Genomic DNA, 19426 nt, shown 5'->3' on the forward strand with positions numbered 1-19426 from the left:
CAGCTCCCTGTATGGCTTGGTAAAAAAAGAAGTCTCACTGCTGTAGTGCTGGCATTTCCGATGCTTGGATAAACAGGGCTCACTGTTCATCTTGAGTTGGTTTTACTTTCGAAGTTCATTAATTTCCCTGACACAGGCAGGTGGCTTGGTGAAGCAAGAGTTATTTGGGAAAGCAGAAGTCTCCTGGGAGAGTAAAAATGGTATGGTTTATTCTACAGTGAAACCTTGTTTTGTCAAATTCTTCAGCTGCTTGTGCGTTAAGCTTGGAGACCTAGTCAAGCGTCTGGGTGAATGCTTTATTGTTGCTAGCTGTCGTTCATCTCTAGCTGTGGGGTATCTTGTGGGCAGGCTTCACTTGATAGTCATGAGGAAGACTGGAGGGGGAAGGAGGAATGTGAGCAGATACACACTGCTCTGATTCTTTGCAGTTGGCCCAAGGAAAGTCACCTTGTGAAACAGGTCAGAAAACTCTGGTTTATATTAGAAGCATGCATTTCTTATCATAAAACTATTAAATGAATGAGTCTATTAAACCTGGGCTGTCAATGCGCAGAAAGAGAGAGGTAACTTGTGTCCCTTGTATCTCAGATGACGCTCATGAGTGGACCTGTTTTCAGTCATAATACGTTTATGGATGTGTTTATTAATTGAAACGTTTGTTTGCAAATGTATTTTTTATTTAACCAAGGATTCATGTTCCTGTACATAGGCTCAAGTCTTTTCCTGTCACGGATTTGTCTTCCCTCTCAGAAACTACTTGCAGCACCGTCCCTTAGTAAACATCTGTAATTTGGAGACAAGTAGGAATTAACTGCTTTTGCCTATAACTTAACCAAAATTTGAACTCCTTTATTCAACAGCAAAATATGGATTTCCCAACCTCTCTATTCCCGCTTGCCTTCTTTGTGTTTTATCTTTGCTTACAGATAAACCAGAACACTTTAAAACAGCAAAGATAAAATGAGGACATTCTATACTCATTATATTCTCAGCAGAGCCTACGGATAAATGCCTGGCCTAAAATAAGAGCAATTTATTCTTAAAATCTGTTTTGAGAGCTATGCAGTTATATTTTTGTTCAGTGTTTCCCGATAACCACTTCAGAAGACATCACCAGCATATGTGGAATCTCTCACGTATTTGAGAGATGAAATATAATTTGTTTTTATGCAGGAAAAAAATGAAATCCTAAAGATTACAAAAGAAAAAAAAAAAAAAGTTGTAAAACATGAATTTGGAGCTCCCAGCTTCTCCTCTATTCTTGGTAAATGCTTCTATCCTTGTAAGTCTGTGAATTGCATAGATTGTAGTAGGCGAATGCGGGACAATAGATTGCTATTCACAGTTGCTCCAGTAGACCACAGATGTCAGAATAACTTAAAATGCACTTAATAATCAAGATAATCCTGGATTCTTTACTATGCTGAGTCACTGAGTATGAAGTTTGGTGATGTTATTGAAGGTATTCTATGAGAACCCCAAGTTTCCCCTCCATTTAAAATTCAGTAAATTAAACGTAAGCATTTTCATGACAAGAAAATGGAAAGGCAACTGAAATGAAGCCTATACTCTAAGTTCTGAATGGAAACATGCCTATCAAATTGAGATATAACAAGTGAACTACCCTTTGCCATATTTTGGCTATCTCAATGAACTTTTTTTTTTTAATTATTCTTTTCCATAATATCTGAATGTTTGATTCCCTCCAACTGCTCTACTTTTTCCCATCCACTGTGAATTCACCTTTATCCCACTGAAAGGTATATTTTCTCTCTCTGGTTTATGTCTCATAATTGAAACATTTATCCTAAATAAAGAACAAGTCAAACACTCAGTATTAAATAGAATGGATTTATACATAGAAAATAAAATCTACAGACTTAATGAATTCCTATATCAAAGAACAGGCTTCTCTTGTGTATGAGCACTGCTGAAAAAAACCCCACATTTAAGAGTGCCTTATAGCATGACAGAATGCTAAAGTGCTGCTTAAGTATCAGTTCCCAAACCTCTGTTGATTGGTATGGAGGAAACTCTGAGCCCAGAGCATGCACAGCAAAAAAAAGAAGTTTTCTGAGAATTCAACTCTTCAGCGTGCAAAGTGCAGTGGCCACGGTCCAGCAAACTACTGAAACACATTCTTGTCTCCAAGCTTATGCATTCATTTGGCTCAGTGAGAGTGCTCTGTTAACCCATTTGCCAGCTTTTTTGGAATATGTTTTTGCATTTCTCTATACCGTGCAAGATGAAGCCGTAACTTACAGGCCGTGCAGTCCAATCTGAAGTTACTGTTATTTTTCTGAAAATGTCTTTATGTAGTGGTAAAAATTAGTTTTTGACAGTCTTTGTTCTGAGTTTGCTCACAACAAAAGGACGCCTTCTGTAAACTCATAATAGCTTGGTGATTAGAGCACTCAGCTGAGGAGGAGAGGATCCAGGTTCAACTTGCTAATCCAAACCAGACAGGGTAGGGAACTGAACCTGACTCTTCAGTGTCAGAGATCAGTCTACTCCCGAGGGATAACAGCAAGCCAGGTTCAACCCCCCTTTTGCCTGGTTTGGATCAGTGAGCTGAACCTCAGTCTCCCCCATCTCAGCTGTGTATCATCATGTAATTGGCCAAAATGGGATGGGTGTTTAGTTCATAAAAAAAAAAGAAAGGTTAATTCCGCACCAGAATAAAATCTAACTTGCCCAATCTTTACACTTTCCACATGATGGAATTGTTGTTTTCTGGTCAGGCTTCGAGAAAGGCACATTGTGATCTCCTAGTGAGGGAGTTAGAAGCAATAGAAGATAGAAAAACCCTCTATCTCTACAAATGCAGATAAAGATACAGAGATTCAGCCATGTTATCTACATGGCTTTGGAAGGTGTGAGGAAAGAAACCCTCCAGAAGCATTCCTCATGGTAAGCCAGAGCTGTCTCAATGACCTACAGTTTTGTTTGTGTCAGAGTACAATCTGTTTCTAAGGGTCTGCTGTAAGCAGCTATTTTCCCCACTGGTTTCTGTGCACCTCTTCTCCCCTTGACTTTTTACCTGGTTACCTCTAATTTCCATGCTCGTCTTTTCCTTTCACTGCCCTTTCATATTCTTCTGATTCACTTAAATGTTGAACTTCTCACACAAAGAAATCATTCTGGCTTAAACTTCGTGTTTGGTAATGGCACAGGTTGTAGAACCCTGGCACAAATCCCACTGTGAATATGTCATATGTATTGGCAGAAATTGATTTGTTTTAGCTGCTTATCTTGTCCTTGCAATCTACAAACTTTCTTAATCTAATCCTAGGCATTTTAAAAGGTTTAAGCACCTTTACAGTCTCTGCCTTCTCTTCTGCCTTCTGTTTCTAACCAAGCCTCAGAGCATTTTTTCAGTTTTGAGAATCTAGCATATTAACCCCTTTATAGCCATCTGCATAGGGGTCTGCTACTCTGGTTGTATAAAGTTCACAGACTCAACATCTTTGTCAGCTGGAATTTGCAGTGCTGTATATCTCTAAGCTTAGAGCATGGACCTCTTTTGTATGAGTGCTTTACATTCATTCACTCAAGATGATAAATGACTACTGCTTGCTAAATCAGCATGAGAGTATATATATTTGTACCGAGGAAATATTCTCAGGAAAGCTAGAATAGAAATGTGAGGTGTATGAGTTCTAATCAGAGCCATTATTTCAGTTCCATTCACCCACAGATAAACACTGTTGCAAAATGTATGGCTGCAATTTGATTTGTCTCATTCCCATCTCTTTGCATTTATGCAGCCGCAGTTAACAAGGTGCCAGAGAATCTCCTTTGTGTGTTGCTGTTGCTGTGTTGTCAACAAATGAGGTTTCACGGCCTGCTCCAGAAATAAGATACATATGCTCCTACAATTGTGTACCCATGCTCAGCTTTGAAGCAGTTCCAAACACTTTGTGTCATGTCAGTCTGTATGAAACAAGGTCATCTTTTTTTGCAGATCAAGTCTGCCTGCTGGAAAAATACTTTACTTTTCAGCAGCCACTGTCCTCAGCCTTCTCAGACATTACCTGTTAATACCAAATGACCAACTCTGGGCAACCTGATTAGCCTTAAACTCCACTATGTATGACAAAGGCTGTAGGGTGGGCTTCTGCACAGAATATAAGAAAATCTAGGCCTTGGCATGGCTGCAGAAAATTCCCCTCTAGGTTCCCAAGCAAATGCAGGACGTGCAGCCTTGAGGGAAACAGAACGCGCTGTACATAACAAAATTAGCATGCAGTGTAGTGATCCAGTGAAGAAATCATCCTCATAATCCATAATGGAGTGCTATCATGTAATTGGATCTTCATGGTGTAAGACAACTCAAGGCACTTTGTAATCAAACCACATGCTGTAAGCTCTTTTACATGAAGTCAGCTGCATTGCATCCCTCCTGGCAGACACTTTAGAACCATAATGACGTTCATTTCCATCTTTAATTTACTCTATTGTGCTTCAGTCATTGAAGGATCTTTGCTACCAAGCGCTACATGTTCATTTCCTCAGTGCTTACTGTAAATTGTAAATTATGGATGGCATTGGTTTTAACTCTGAATTGTCATGCTTTTTGTGGGATGAAGCAAGTTCACAATTACGTGGATATTTGTTTATTGTGGTTTAATGAGAGGCATAGTATTTTTTTTTTACCTGGGGGATCATCCATTCTAGACAGATGCCAATTTTAATATGACATCCATTCTAGACAGATGCCAATGAAAAGAAATTTCATTTGCAGTCCTGCTATAGCTACAGAGATCTCGCTCAGTCCTGGGGAAGTGAGCTGAGAAATGGTGAATTAGGTAGGAGTGCTTCTTCACTGTTAAGGCCTGAGCCTGCAGTTTGTCATGGCATCTCCACTTCCTTCAGCAGGAATTAAGGGCATTTTATTCTTGCATAATATCATAGCTTGAAAAAAATTCATTATGGGCAATTGTAAGGATGTTTTTATGCTTTTGTATTAGTCATTTTGCAAATTTCTATTTAGTAAAAGATGAGCCACTGAAAGTTGAAATGTTAATTGCAGAGGAAGTCTGTCATGTCTAATGGAAAGCATCCAGGAAGGTAACTTAACTGCCAATCCCAAGTTAAATACTACATAAAAAGAAAGAAAGACTTTTGTGATGCCAGTTTTCCAAGGACTAGCTCATTCCATTGTGCTCAAGTAATACTTCAGCCATTCTTGCTGACTCTTTTTTACTTCAGTTACTTCCAGGATTTACATTTTATAAATCTCTTTTAATCACTGCTGTAAAAACTCATTCTGTCTTAAAATTTAGTGTATAATTACAGTTCCAAGAAATAGCCTTTTGGCCTCCCCTTGCTCCCAGCTCTCCTCTATGTTTGCAGTTTCTAGATCTTTTATTTGCAAGTTATGGAAAGGAAAGAGAAAATACAATCAAACAAAATCGATGACAAATATATTGCTGATTTAAATTCAGTACTTGTAGATGTCTGTGCAAGAAAATCATGCATATGTAGGATTCTGATACTTCAGCTGACTGCTTGCAATCTATCTAGATCTTCTGTTTCCTATCTGCTCCTTCCTTCCCCACCTTCTTTTCCAGATTATCCTACACCATCCAACAGTGTGCTCTGTGTCTGTGATGAGTGTTATAATTAGTGGCTCTGCCACTGCTTCCATTTCCAGGGTAGAGAAACACCACATCACTGCATTTGTGAGGTGGGGGTTGCTATTTACATTTGGATTAAAAAATACCCACACATCAAAAGTGTTTCAGAGGTGTGCCCATCATGTATTTATCACCCTTTGAGGACTGAATGGTGTTTAAGGAGTGCTATAAGTTTCCATCTGTCCCATGTTTGGACAGCATAAGGACCACAGACTGGTATGAAGGTTCTGAGCTTCTCTGAAAACCTGGTACCGCACTGTGGGCAGGGACTCTTCAGAATTAGCTCTCAAATAAATGTGTGCTGCTGGGCTGACTCAGTTTCTCACTCAGCTCTGAATTTTATTCATCTTTTGGCTTTAATGATCAATAGTTCTTAGTATCTAAATGGAGAGCTTTCTCGTGGCTTTAGTTTAGGATGGATTTCAGGATTCTCAGGAAGAGATATCTAGAAAGGTTAAAAACAGCATCAGTTTATAGGAAAGACTGATTTCATACACATGTCCAAGGAGCAGCCTGCCTATATTAATAAAGTAATGTAAAAAACATTACCACTAAGCAAGTCTCTATAGTTCAGTTTTTTTTCATCAGGAGACAAGAATTATGCACCTTATTTCTGAGGTCACTTCCATAATTGCAACAACATACATTTTTTTGTAATAGCTTTTCCTTTTTTTAATAGATATTTAAAGAGAAGTAATTAAATATGGTTATTTATCCCCATCTCCAGAGAGGTAACATAGCAGCATGATGGAAAATACAAGTGAATAAGTAGTAAATTTTGGTCAAAAAGGACTGCATTTTAACTTCCCGATTGTTAATTGTTAAGACTCACAGTGTTAATGTGGAAATGCCTGTCATGCTGTAGAACTCTGGATTCCAAAGACAGTTCAATTTAATAATGTATTGTAGAAAGTGTTACTGCAGGCAGAAATATCAGCTGTATATCTTAGGGACAGTAATCATGAAATACTATTGTATTTATCATAAGGCAGAAGTGTTACCTTTTGAAAATCCAGTTCCTTTTTGCCTCTGGACTTTTTGGGGGCCCATTTTTAATCCTGAAGCTCTTCTCTCTGTGCCCTGATTGGAGTTCATTGGCTTGTTTCACTGTGCTGACTTCAGGCAAATGCATTGTGTTTCTTTCACTGGGACTGGATCCACACAGCCATATTGCAGATCTTGTTCTGGTGGCAAGGTGACAAGCCTCTGAAGGTTTGGAGTTTACATTGGCACAGGCTGAACATAAATGTTCCGAATTTCAGATTCTCCTCAACATTCTGAAATGTCTTTGGGCTCCCAAACTGGCATAGATACTGTCTAGGCAGTGACTGCCTAATAAAAGCAGCTGCTTTGTGTCCAGATAGGTAGCAAAGCAAGCATGAACTCCTTATCACCTGACTTTTCAGATCTTTTTCCTAGTCTCAATAAAAAATATGAAGGTAAGAGTCCACGAATGAGTATTTAAAAAGGCAACTAAAGTCCACAGAACTTCACAAGTTCTTTTTTTTTTTTTTTTTCATTTTCTTTTTATGGCATTAGGGAGAATTACAGTATACTAGCCAGTTCATGTCTTCCTATTTTCATAGTAAAATCCAGAGATGTTACTGTGAAGCAAGAAATTTGTTTCTCAAAACCATTTCCTAACTTTGTCATTCAGTTGCCTGAGTAGGCAACTGTTTACTGGCTCATACATGTTTCTTCTGTGAACATAATCTCTTCTTTCCACAACATTTACCTGAAGAATAAGAGCAGTTGAGGCTAAATTAATTAAGAAAACAGACATGTATAGAATTAATCACAAGCAGCTTTACACCACATGAGGTGTAGGTAGATTAGTGGTCTGGGCTTCCTCTGTAGGCAGTGGGAAAAAGAGATACATTTTGAGGGAGATATTGTCCTGTTATAAGAAGAAATCTAAGGTAGTTGGGGTGAATGCCTTCTGAATGTATTCCTTTATTCTGAGCTTTAACTGTTACGGATGAGACACCTCCTTTCAGCAAATCTCATTCAGTGGACTTCTGTATGATATGAATGTCTGGGATTGAAGGGTAGGGCCCTGAAAGAGCATCCTTTGCCTTCTCTTTTGTTTTCTTGTCCCTGAATACTTAGACTAGTATTAAAAATAAAGTTAACAAATAAAAGTAGAGAACTGAACTATGCTGCCTGCCCTTCTCCAGATATAATACTTCCTCGCTGAAAGATATAGGGCTCCATGTTACAAACCTTTAGAATCTGTATCTGCCCTCCAGCTAGCATCCATTCTATCCTACTTTATTATTTCTTTGTTGGTCCTTTCAGGTCACAGAAACCCTGGCCACAGTGCTATAGGGAAAGGCCTATTGGATTCTTCCTCTAGACTTGACATGAGTAAGATCTCTGGACAATCTTAAGGTTACAAGTATGGCCTTAACTTGGTTAACAATTTATTTAAGAAGAAATTAAAAGAATGGTTAAGAGAAACTGAATTCATTGGAACTGGTAATTTCTCTTTATTAGGCCTTTGAAAAAGAATTTGGAAAAGAACCATGGAAGTGGCATAAGCGCAGTCATGGGAGAATATAGCTCCGAATTTAAATTCATTCTTTTTATTTTTAAGAATACTTGAGAAAAAAAAAAAGGCCAGTGCCTAAGGACTGTTAACAAAGAGAGATGAAAATATCTTTAGCCCCTCTAGGATAGAGAAAGAGAGAAATAATTGCTCTTTGTGACAGGTTGCGTGGAGGTACAGTAAGGGAAAAACTGTAGTGAGCCATGAAACCACAGACCCTGTTGAGGTAATGATTTTTAGTCTCTAACAGAGTTCCAAATTTCAGTTCCCAAAGTCATCTTTTCAAGGTTGCAAGTTTTTTGTTTTTTGTTTTTGTTTTTGTTTTTTTTTTTGTTTGTTTTTGTTTTGTTTTGTTTTGTTTTGTTTGTTTTTATTTTTCCTTCTGGTATGGAGCTATAGAGAAGCTCTGAAAGTCCTCCATAAAATGAGGAGGGCCCAATGCATATGTAGAGAAACACCAACTAGTTATGATTTGTGTATGAAGTCATGAGCTTTACATAAACATTTGTATAGTAAAAAAGTCCAAGAAAAAAACATTTTTTTCCTGCATTTTCTGCTCTCCAAGCATAACCAATAGCACTGACAAACCTTGTTAAATTCAGTTCTTCCATACACCAGTACTTCAGGGATGTCCAAGGTGAAAAAAAAAAACCCAACACTGATCATTCCTGTTTTGGGTGGATCAGAACTTATTTATGATAAACAGATATTTCAGTGGCTGTTGAGTTTGAGTGCATTTCTAAGCCTGATTTTCATATAAACAAATACTAAATAAAAAGGGATCTTAAGGTTTGTTATTAGAAGTTGTCATATTTCTTTTTGTTAATTGAGTGACTGACTCAACAGTTTTCTCTCTTACAGGAAGATTAATATATAAAGTCCTGCTTGAAATGAATAATTCTTCCTATTGTATGAATATTTTAGTAGAAACGAACAGAATAATTTTCTTGCCATAACTTCAGATGTGCAGCAAAAGCTATTCTTCTGAGATTGACAACAGGAGCTCCAGGCAGGGAGCTCCAAGGCAGTTGGTTGCATATTTCAAGAAGGATAACTGTCCTACAGATTAACTACAAAAAAATATATCCTTTGTACTAATGTTAGATGTATTTATAGAGAAACATATGAGGTTTATAGTAATATAGTAAAGATTCTTTGATTGCCTTTATGCTGTAGCTGAAATGAGGTGTTGGTATCTTCCATCATTTGTGGTGTGTATTTATTGGTCTAAGGTTTGCTCTGGGTAAAACTATCCTTAAAACAAACACTCAGTTCTAAGTTACATCTCTGAACCCGTAGAGTGACTCCATGTGGTTTCAACTTTACCCTTTGACAACAAATTATTATTTATGTAAGCTATCAAATCTGGACAGGACGAGCAGCTGCATGAGAAAAAAATGAAACACATAAACCATAGTTAGAAGCATGAGGCTCTGATAACAAACTACACTTTCCTTTCTGTATTTAGTCCACTAAGAGTGAATTATTCATTACAATCAAGCTACAGGTCCCCTAGTCTTGCCATTTCATCCACAAGTTTTTTGAAAATTAAAGCTCAGCATGAAACCTCCAGAGAATTACTCTGAGTTAGTAACACCTGCAAAGAACAGAGATTTACTGTGAGGTAAATTGCTATGTGATTGCCCACACATCAGCAAAAATTATAATTGAAAGAAATTGAATATTTTCTCTGTATTTAACTGGTGAGGATTTTGTAGGGTGTCATTTTACGTTAAGTAGAAGAGTTACCATCTAGAATGTTTCACAGCAACAGATTGTGTTTGTTTCAATAGCAAGATTTCTTTTTTATGAAAAGACTTCTGCTACTGTCAGCTGCAATTGCAACTTCATGCAATGTGTATTTAGAAACCTTTCTTAAGCTTAGAGAATATTGTCCAAGACTTCGTTTAAACTATAGATTTCACCCCCCTCTCTGTGATGTCTTGTGAATTTAGAAGTTGATTCTTTACCTTACCTAGCTTTACCCTACCTAGCTTAGCTCTAAGTGATGATTTTGATCTCTCCATCTGTAGCACATGTACACTCAGCAGCTCCCTTGACGGCAGTGGAAACTACCCAAAGCATACTTCTTTGTTTCTTCCAGATGTTTCAGGAATACACTAACTAACATGAAAAATTCAGATTGAGCTCCTAAATCAAATTGAATATTAACATTATCATGTATCCAAAGAAGGACAGAGAAACAAAGATGTCAAATTATCTTGTCTCCACATTGTGATGCATTTTTATATTCTGAGGTATTGCTGTCTGCATTTTCCAAGAGCCCTGTATCAATGCACAAATCATGTTTGGAGTAGGATTCAGGCTTCTGTTTGATGACAATAACAACCCTGGTAAGAAATTCATGAAGCTCAAGACAAGCCTCCAAGGACCGCCTTGGAGAGAGAAATTTCTGCCTATGCCTTCAGGAGAACCATGTCCACCGGCCAAGTGGATTCTCAGTGACATCTGGTTTCAGATGTGTGGTGAAACTTGCTTCAAACTCGCCATATGCCTTTCACAATTACTGGAATAAAATATCTCTGGTGCTGAAGACAAGCCTATAAGAGACAAAGAACTCATAAGTTCATGAATGTGTTGGGCAGTAATAGGTAGTGGGTGCTGCTGCTGTATGTAATAACTGAGCTATTCTTACTGCAGCAGAGCTCGAGGCTAACATAACAGAAGTTCATTTCCTTCAATCATCATGGGATGTATTAAAAAATAATTTGCTGTGCTAGGTGAGGCTTTTCAGACACAGGTAACTGCCTGCTCTAGAGGCAACTGAAAAGTGTAGTGACACAACAAATCCCTACCAATGGATTAATCTTCCCTTTCTGTAACCTTTCACACCATTTTCCCTTTTTCACTTAAGAAGGGAATTGTGGGTAAGTGGGTCTCCAGCACAAAATTATCTGTGAATGGTGGTCTCTATCTTCAAGCTTGTGATGTTTATATCACTGTCTGTGATATAGATTCATAGAATTTAACTCATGTTACAGGGCTGGGCAAAGACCTGGTCTTTGGCTCTCGGCTCTAGGAAAGAAGAGAGGAAGCAGGTGTGTTGTATAAGCAAACCTTCATGTGTTAACAACCGTGTGCTTATCAGATGAATTTATCTGCTCCAGCTGCACTGCTCTAAGAGTGGATCTTTCATTATATACTTATCTAATGTACTATGTGTATGAAATGTGCTGTCAGTTTCTTTCAGAAAAGAGTTTCATGGCATAAGGAATGTAATTATGAGGATGATCTAGCATCCCCGAAGGATCTCACAGTATGAACAAAAGTACAATCCAACAGCATCCTATTTTGCTAAGTACTGTATTGTAGGAGTTAATCCCCAGAGAAAAGTGAAAGAGGAAAACAGTTGACTGCCATTTTACTTATCAGAAGGTTGATATACTGAGAGAATGTGCATTTAGAAAACTAGTGGCAGTTCAGAGAAGCAGAGGTGGAAATCTGAAAGAAGTGTAGGACTTTGGGCTTCTGGTCCATGTTTCAAACAGTCTTTGTGATGTTCAAACTTTTGTGGATTCAAAGCTGCTCTTTTCAGAATGTGACACCTGTGGAAAAAAAACACAACATCTTAAAGAAAGAAGATTGAAATATAGGGTATACAAACCAGATTCCAATTTGCTTGAGTTCAAAAGAATGTTTTTCTGTTCCTGTTCTATGACATACATGTCTGAACATAGATGCTTGTCTTTGAATTAAGTTCTAAGTTTGTCCACCATTAATACGAGTCAGTATACAGGAATCACATCTATCTCTAATTTTGAAATATTTTGGAAGTTAAATGTCATAAAAATAAGAGACAAGAAAAAAAGTCCACTGTTTTTCTAGGTTGTCCTGGGGCCAAGAAGAATGAGTTCCTGACAAGTGTTTTGGATGCACTGTCCACAGATATGGTGCATGCAGTCTCTGATCCATCATTGTCTTCCAGCCGGTGGGTTTCAGATCTTTTTGGTGTGTCTTTAAAAGAGTTCTGGCAGTGGTGAATGAATTGATGAGGTCCTTCAGAAGTAATTCTTCTGCCTTCACAAAAAGTAGATTTACAAGAACCTATTTAGGATAGTTTACTTCAAAGTTACCACTGTGGACTATGCTCACTCAGTAGAGATACACTCAATGTCTAGATTCTCATCAGCCACACAGCTTAGAATTTATTTTTGCCTGCTGGTGCAACTGCATCTCAGTCTTCCTTTGTGTTCTTATCAGACTTGATGAATGAATCTGACTTCTTGATTTATGTTTTGCCTAGTTGATTCTAAAACAAACCAATGCTATCAGTATATACAGACAATTAAAACTATATAACTGCTGACAAATTTTGAACATCTGCAGGTCAGATGCTTACTACCTGAAGAGGAGGGGCTAATATTATTATAATTTACCCTGTAATTCAAGACTTTTTTTTTGTTTTATATCTGAGACCATTCATCATGGGATGTAATTGGACTCCAGTTTTTTGGCCAGCTATATCCTAAATTTTACACAAAGGGCTATCTTCTTAATTAATTGTATTGGGGTGAGCACAGTACTGAGAACACGTTGCATTTCCCTTTCATTTCCTGAAATAGAAAAAAATGAAGAGAGAAGTAAATGAGGGAAAGACAGAATCATGAAAACACATAATGTACATAACTGAAGTACGTCAGAAGTCAGTATCACCAAAGTGAAAAGAGAAGATTCACTACAAAGAAGCTAGTAGGCAAAAAAAGAGAGGTTCATGGAGCAAAACATCTAACAGTACTTTATGTATTCAGAAGTAAAGCTATAAACTGAAGTATGTGTATCAGAATAAAGAGTTGTGAGTTTTTCTTCTTTTTTTCCATTGCAGGGTTTCAGAACCTGATCCAAATCACACCCTGGAAGAGAGAGTAGTCCACTGGTACTTCAAACAACTAGATAAAAATTCCAGTGGTGACATTGGAAAGAAAGAAATCAAGCCATTTAAAAGGTTCCTAAGAAAGAAATCAAAGCCCAAAAAATGTGTGAAGAAATTTGTGGAATACTGTGATGTGAACAATGATAAATCCTTGTCAGTTCAAGAATTAATGGGATGTCTGGGAGTAACAAAAGAAGAAGGTAAAGCAGAAACAAAGAAACGCCATAGTAAGAACCTTTTCTGTCTTTTTGTCTAGATTCTTCAAAGACAAAGGCAAAGTCTGATATTTGTATATACCAGAAGTATACAGTATAAAGGAATACACTTGCCAGTAACTAGTAGAGCTTTTGCTTAAGAAAGATGACAAGGAAGCTGCTTCTGTGTATGCAAGTTATTACTTTGCTCCAAGAGAATCAAGAACTTCCTTTGACCTAACCCATTAAATGCTTGCTTTCTGGAGATATGTTTCTGCATTACAGCAAGAAACCTAAGATTATGTAATGTATCCTCATTTCCATGCTTCTTTCCCACCAGACATAATAGGCTAGATTTACTGCTAAAGATTTAATAACTTTGAAATGCTCAACACTGACTAAATGCAATCTGTCTTAAGCAAGTGCCACATAATAACTGGCAAGAAATGTTGTCATTCGGCTTTCGTATAATTCCATGAAAGAAAAAGAAAAGGATGTTTCAATGGAAGATATGAAATATTTTATCTTATTTTCTGAAAGCTGTGCAGTTACCCTGCTATAAAATTGCTAATTCAGAATGAGAGTTTCACTTCTTGGGATATTATATATAACTTGCAAACCATGTTAATAATGTTTTTTTTCTCCCCCTTTAGCAGCCCCTAAAACCAATACTGAGAGCACTTCATCTAGCAGGCAGGTGAGTATTCAGGAGAACACAATCTCTGTTTAGTCTTACCTACATGAATTTCTTGGGTTATCATTTGCAGCTTCAAAATGCATTAGTCTGCCATTTTACAGACCAGCAAAGAAAACAGAGCAGCATAGTGATTAACAAATCTTGACTTCATTTCTATCTGTGGCAAGTTGAATTGGTCAACTACAGGTGGAGTAAATGTGCAAAAAACACATAATGGATTAGGCATACTTGTGGATGTTCACAGTAAAGTATAAAGTGACATCTTGGTTAGAATAGATAGCTGTAAGTGAGCCCTCGTATAAGTCTTCTGCATTCCTGAATGAAGTCACTGCGATACATTTTTAAATGTGCATTGGTTTATATTCGTTTCCCTTTTGTTTTTCAGTGAATTAAAACTGCTCACTTTCCTGTCAGTTATGCTATAGACACAAAGTTACATTGATTAAAATTACTCCTTGTGCAAAAAGCCATGAATTTCTCATACCATATGAAAACCCATACATTTTGTGTACACCACTGAATTATTGTATGGTGGTTTTAGATACCTTTTAAAATCTTAGTAGAGAGAAAAAAGCTGTCACATTGAAGTGCGTTTGCTGGCTGAGCAAAATGATGCTGGAGAATGTAGGATTTGTACCAGTCTGATGATATATGTTTAAACTAAAATTGGTTTGGTCTCTGGAATGATTTTAACAATTAAAATGTCAAGTGCCCTGACAACATAATCCACGATTTGTTTTTGTGTCAGTTTTCTGCAAAGACTTTATCTCACCTTTCTGAATAACTCTGGTGTATCTCACTCATAGACCTTTGGTTACACAAGGCATTCAGAGCTAGGAAGGCACAAAAGTAGAATTTTTTAATTTTTGGATAGAGATAAAATAGACATTGAAGAGAAGGGATTCAAATGGAAGTTTAGGAGAAAGGTTAATAAAAAGTCTCATTATGTCTGTGTTTCTGTTTTTATAATCATTAATCCTAAGTATTCACTTTTATGGATTGCATTGGCACAACTTCCCGATACTTTGGCAGGTGTCTGAAGGACTGTGAAGGAAGTGAATCTGACAGTTATTTAATGATCTAATAAGAGAATCAACTTCTTACTGATCTTGCCTCACTTTTGTATTAGTTAGAGGAATCAAATGGTTACTGCCCACAAAAACATCAGTAATTGGTGATTTGTTTTAAAAGATATTTACGTATTATATCATCAACTCTGGTAACCCTGCATCTACAAAAAGACGAATTTAGCTAAAAAATAACCACTACTGTTGTTGTGTGGTCAGTGTCTTCACATCTAACAGAAAGCTGCATTAATTTGTTAAAAACTCAACCCAGAGTGAACCCCCAACAAGCCAAAAGAAATGTTCCTCTTATGTTGCTAGCCAGTTTGTTACTTGCTTTATCTCTGATTTGTTTAATATTAGATTCACACATCCTAAGGCAAGCTGAACATTGGTTGTTGGTTTTACCAGAGACCTCCTACATACCTTTGATGGAATATAAAATGTTCTAACAGCAAGAGGGATGTGATAAGTTTCTGTTTGTTTAAACAAATGTTTGTGGTCATAACTTTTCAAGTCCCCTCCTACAAATCACTTATGCTTTAAACAAAGAAGCCTGAAAACAATTATCCTGTTGGAACTCAAAAACATTCAAAGGGGTTATTTTAATTATACAATGGCAATTACTGGCACACGTGCATTACACTTGAAGCATGACTAGCCCTCTCTCTTTTCTCGTAATCTGATCTTGACTTGCAGAATATGTAATAAAAGTGTCCTAGAGTTTCTATTTTTTAAAATTTTGTCCAATAATTTTGCTGAATCAGCACCAATTACTTTAAAAGCTGTTGCTGAGAAATGATAGCCTTGAATTAAGGCTGGCTCAGCAAACCATCTGTTGGCAGTTTCAGACTTGAACAATACAAGGCTGCAAATGCAGAAGGAGGCTTTCATCACAAAAGTTTCCCTTGAAAGGAAGTTATTAAAAAGGAGCTGGGCCAAGTAGCTCCGTATAGGAAACCACCCAACTAAGAAGAAGTGATCAGATTGCTACTACTCAGGAGATCATCAGTCAAAAGCTCATTTTCAACTACAGCATTGTAGTAGTTAATATATATATATATATTTATGTGTGCTTTTGCATGTATATATTGCTGAATATGTTTTTTTAAATATGTGCAAGTTTGCAATTTTGCACATACAGAAGCTTACTGAAAGAAAGCAGATATGGATACATGCACTAACATACTGAGTATCAGCAATTGCTGTTCCAAATGAGATTACACAAGTGATGAATCTGACCCAACTAGGGCAGTGACCAAGTATATTTACATTTCTCAGCTCCATCCTGCCCAACACACATACATGCTTACATGCTGTCAATGAGACCCAAAAGGTCTTTTTGCAGCCTAACATAAAGTTTACAAGGAAACTATAGAATGTTCATAAGACTTTGGCCAGCAGCCCATTCTGTATGCATCACATGCCATAGAAAGGTATACTGCATCAGGGACTTGCCAAGGCAGTTGCAAAAACTGTGTGCTCGATAGGCATATGTTTAAAGAGGCCACAGGTAAGAAATGGACAAGATGGATAAAGGTAAGATAATGCTCATAGCCTTGTCTTTAGATTCCTGAGGAACTACAGGCCAGGGATTATTTTATTTCCTATATTTAATTGTTCAGAACTCTTCCCCTGAAGTGGCATGTGGACACTGTTGAAATATAAAGAGATGTTTATGCTTGATTATTTGAAAACATCATTAATAAAGCAAATATTTCTGACTGTCTTTCAGCAAGTTTCCAAGAAGCAAGGGTGAGCAGCTTACTGATCCAAGGCAGAACTCTTTGACATGTGGGAGATTTCCTCACCAAAAGGCAATAAAAACAACTGTAGTATTTGCACTTTGTACTTAAAAATGTAAATTCACTTTGTAGAAATGAAATATTTAAACAGACTTTTTATAATCTGTGAAAATGTAATAGCTGATTTTGAAAAATTATCACATACAATGTATGTGCATTCGTTTGTTGTCTGAAATATGTAAAACGTGTTGGAGATGTAAAAGTTTGCATTTAAACTTTTTGGTTTTTTTTAATAGCTCTTTGGCAAATATTAGCGAAGAAACCTGTTTCTATGTAGTTTGGTTTCAATAGTATGCCTTCTTTTTCTTACCAATACTGTCATTTAAGTAGAGTTATGCTGAAAAGTCTACTGTATTCTCAATTATGTCCAAGAAATGTTGGATGTTAAGATTTCTAAGATTGAGGGAAGTGTGTAAATTCCTGTTGACTTGTTCTTGCAGTTTTTAACTGAACAATTTTGTCACAAGTGGCAATATTTTCTTCATTGTGTTTTTATTATTATGCTTCCCAAAGATCATGCAATGAGAACACAACCACTAAAGGATTCAAAAGTTATTCTACAGTTAGGATTCTGTTAGAAAAGTATATCCTTCTATCCGTTTTTGAGGCATGGTAGTTTTCCTCATAGGAGTAAGATGGATAGTAATGTGACTCCAGCGTGGTTTAACCTGAGCCTAAAAGCACGATCCTGCAGTCAGCAGAAGTAGGAGAGGAGTCTGTATGAATCAGAATTGTAAATCTAACTATGAAGAGACAGGGAAGGCTAAACAGATTTGTCAGCCTTTTCTTCTACACCTGTCTGTCCCCATTTGCCTTGGGGGTCTACCAGAGCCAAAGCTGAACAAATTATGTATGTATGTTATGAACAGTTCCCATAAGGAGGGGCTATTCACCACTCCTGCCTGAAGTTTCACCTTGCTGTCTGAAAGAAGCTCTTATAAGTTTTCATACCTCCTCTGTCATTTACCCCCACACAACACTTATTGTATGTGTGTTTGAGTGGAAAAAGAAAGAACTTGTGATGTGAATTTAGAGCAGGAGACTCACATAAATAAAGATTCATCTCTTGAACTGTTGCAAGTTACAAGCAGTTGAGTTGATTGATGTGGTTGTTGATGGACTGCTGGCATCTAGGAACTGTCATGAAAAGTCAGGAATGTTGCAACAAGCACTGATTTTGTTCTGGCTTGTTTAAATAATGTGTGAGATTTAACATGAGATTAGCTAATCCTAATAGCACCCTGGATTGAGTTTGCACCAGAAAAAGCTTCGTTGCAAATAGAAATTTTCCATTTTAATTCAGTGTATGGATAAATGCTGAAGTGATAGGAAACACTGTATACAATGGGACCATACCCCAGAAAATGTGTACTCTTAAGCTTTGACAACAGGAGGAATCAAGATGCGAGTCTGTGTTATCTTGTATTTTTGTTTTTAAAAGTACTTGTTCTTTTATAATGTTAAACTTTGAATTTAATCTTCTTTATAGATTAAAGCTCAATATGCTATCAAACTATTCTAGCAGTTTTTCTTCCGTGACACAGCCAGCTTTGAAACCAAGTACATACAAGTACAGCTATTTCACCATTGCAGTAAGTTTATGAGAAACCTCATGGTTTCATATTGTACCTGTCTTTCTCTCTTCACTTGACCCTTCATGCTTAGATTCATACCTCATTTACTTCTAAAATTCATACTTTATTTTCACCACTATTTACTCATAATAGTGATTTTTGAAGCCTGATTCTTTGTTACTGTCATTTGTATATAGCTTTAGCTGGTTCTTTTCATGAAGAAAACATCACACCTTTTCCCCTTAGTGTGATTGTAAGGTGCTGAGCAACATTCCACCTGACTGGAAATAATAAGGAGAAAGAGGCAAAACATGAGGAATATTCAGCAACTCATGGGATCCAGGAAAGTTAATAGAAGATTTATGTAAGATTTATGTATCAATGTGACTTTCCTATATAAATGCGTGCAAATATTTGCTATGTCCATGAATGGAAGATGAATGCCATGCCCACAGATTTGAAGCAACTGCCTATTTAAACTGGGAACTTGTGTAGAGAAGTGAATTTGGACTAACACCTGTTATTAAGTAGCCTTAATAGATTTTGAAATCACAAATAAATTCTATGGGCATTCTCTCAGGTAACCAAAATCTTCTACAACATCAAGTAATTTAATGACTCAACAATGACAGAAATTCAAGGTATTTCAACTTCACAGATTTATATTGTCACACATATGGGCCGTTTCAATTTTCATTACAACATTTTTCTACAAGGAATACCCAATTCTCCTAGATCTGTTTAGATCCATGTTCAGATCCCTTCCTGGAACGCACTTGAACGCCTGGTAAATTCACTTTTGTTTCCTGTATTTACTTTAAATAAACAGAATGGTGAAACTTGAAGAAATTTTGGCCCTTTTAGTAGTAACCAAGCATGGCCTTGATAGCAAAAAAGAATCCTTGTGGATTTGCCCTGAGGGTTACAGCAGAGTACCAGTATTTACTTAGTTCCACAATAATTAATTAGTTCTAGTATTTACCCTACTTGATGAGTTGCAACAACTGAGATGCA

At 37.0% G+C, this 19426-nt stretch overlaps 1 protein-coding gene across 5 annotated transcripts in view; it reads left to right on the forward strand.

Annotated features, from left to right (window-relative positions):
- The window catches only part of SMOC2 (SPARC related modular calcium binding 2), a 131252-nt gene extending 114185 nt beyond the window's left edge, over positions 1 to 17067 (forward strand). For 2 of the 5 annotated variants that reach the window (XM_048935772.1, XM_048935775.1), the window contains exons 10-13: positions 12034 to 12136; positions 13031 to 13305; positions 13929 to 13969; positions 16769 to 17067. In XM_048935772.1, the coding sequence (XP_048791729.1) occupies positions 12034 to 12136; positions 13031 to 13305; positions 13929 to 13969; positions 16769 to 16792 (443 nt within the window). In that variant the 3' untranslated portion in view covers positions 16793 to 17067. Of the gene's footprint in view, positions 1 to 12033; positions 12137 to 13030; positions 13306 to 13925; positions 13970 to 16768 lie in introns of all 5 variants that reach the window. The other 3 variants (XM_048935771.1, XM_048935774.1, XM_048935773.1) reach the window with 2 other exon arrangements.
- Positions 17068 to 19426: the final 2359 nt, after the last annotated feature.

Source organism: Lagopus muta, chromosome 2 (assembly GCF_023343835.1).
Source record: "Lagopus muta isolate bLagMut1 chromosome 2, bLagMut1 primary, whole genome shotgun sequence".
Lineage (NCBI taxonomy): Eukaryota > Metazoa > Chordata > Aves > Galliformes > Phasianidae > Lagopus > Lagopus muta.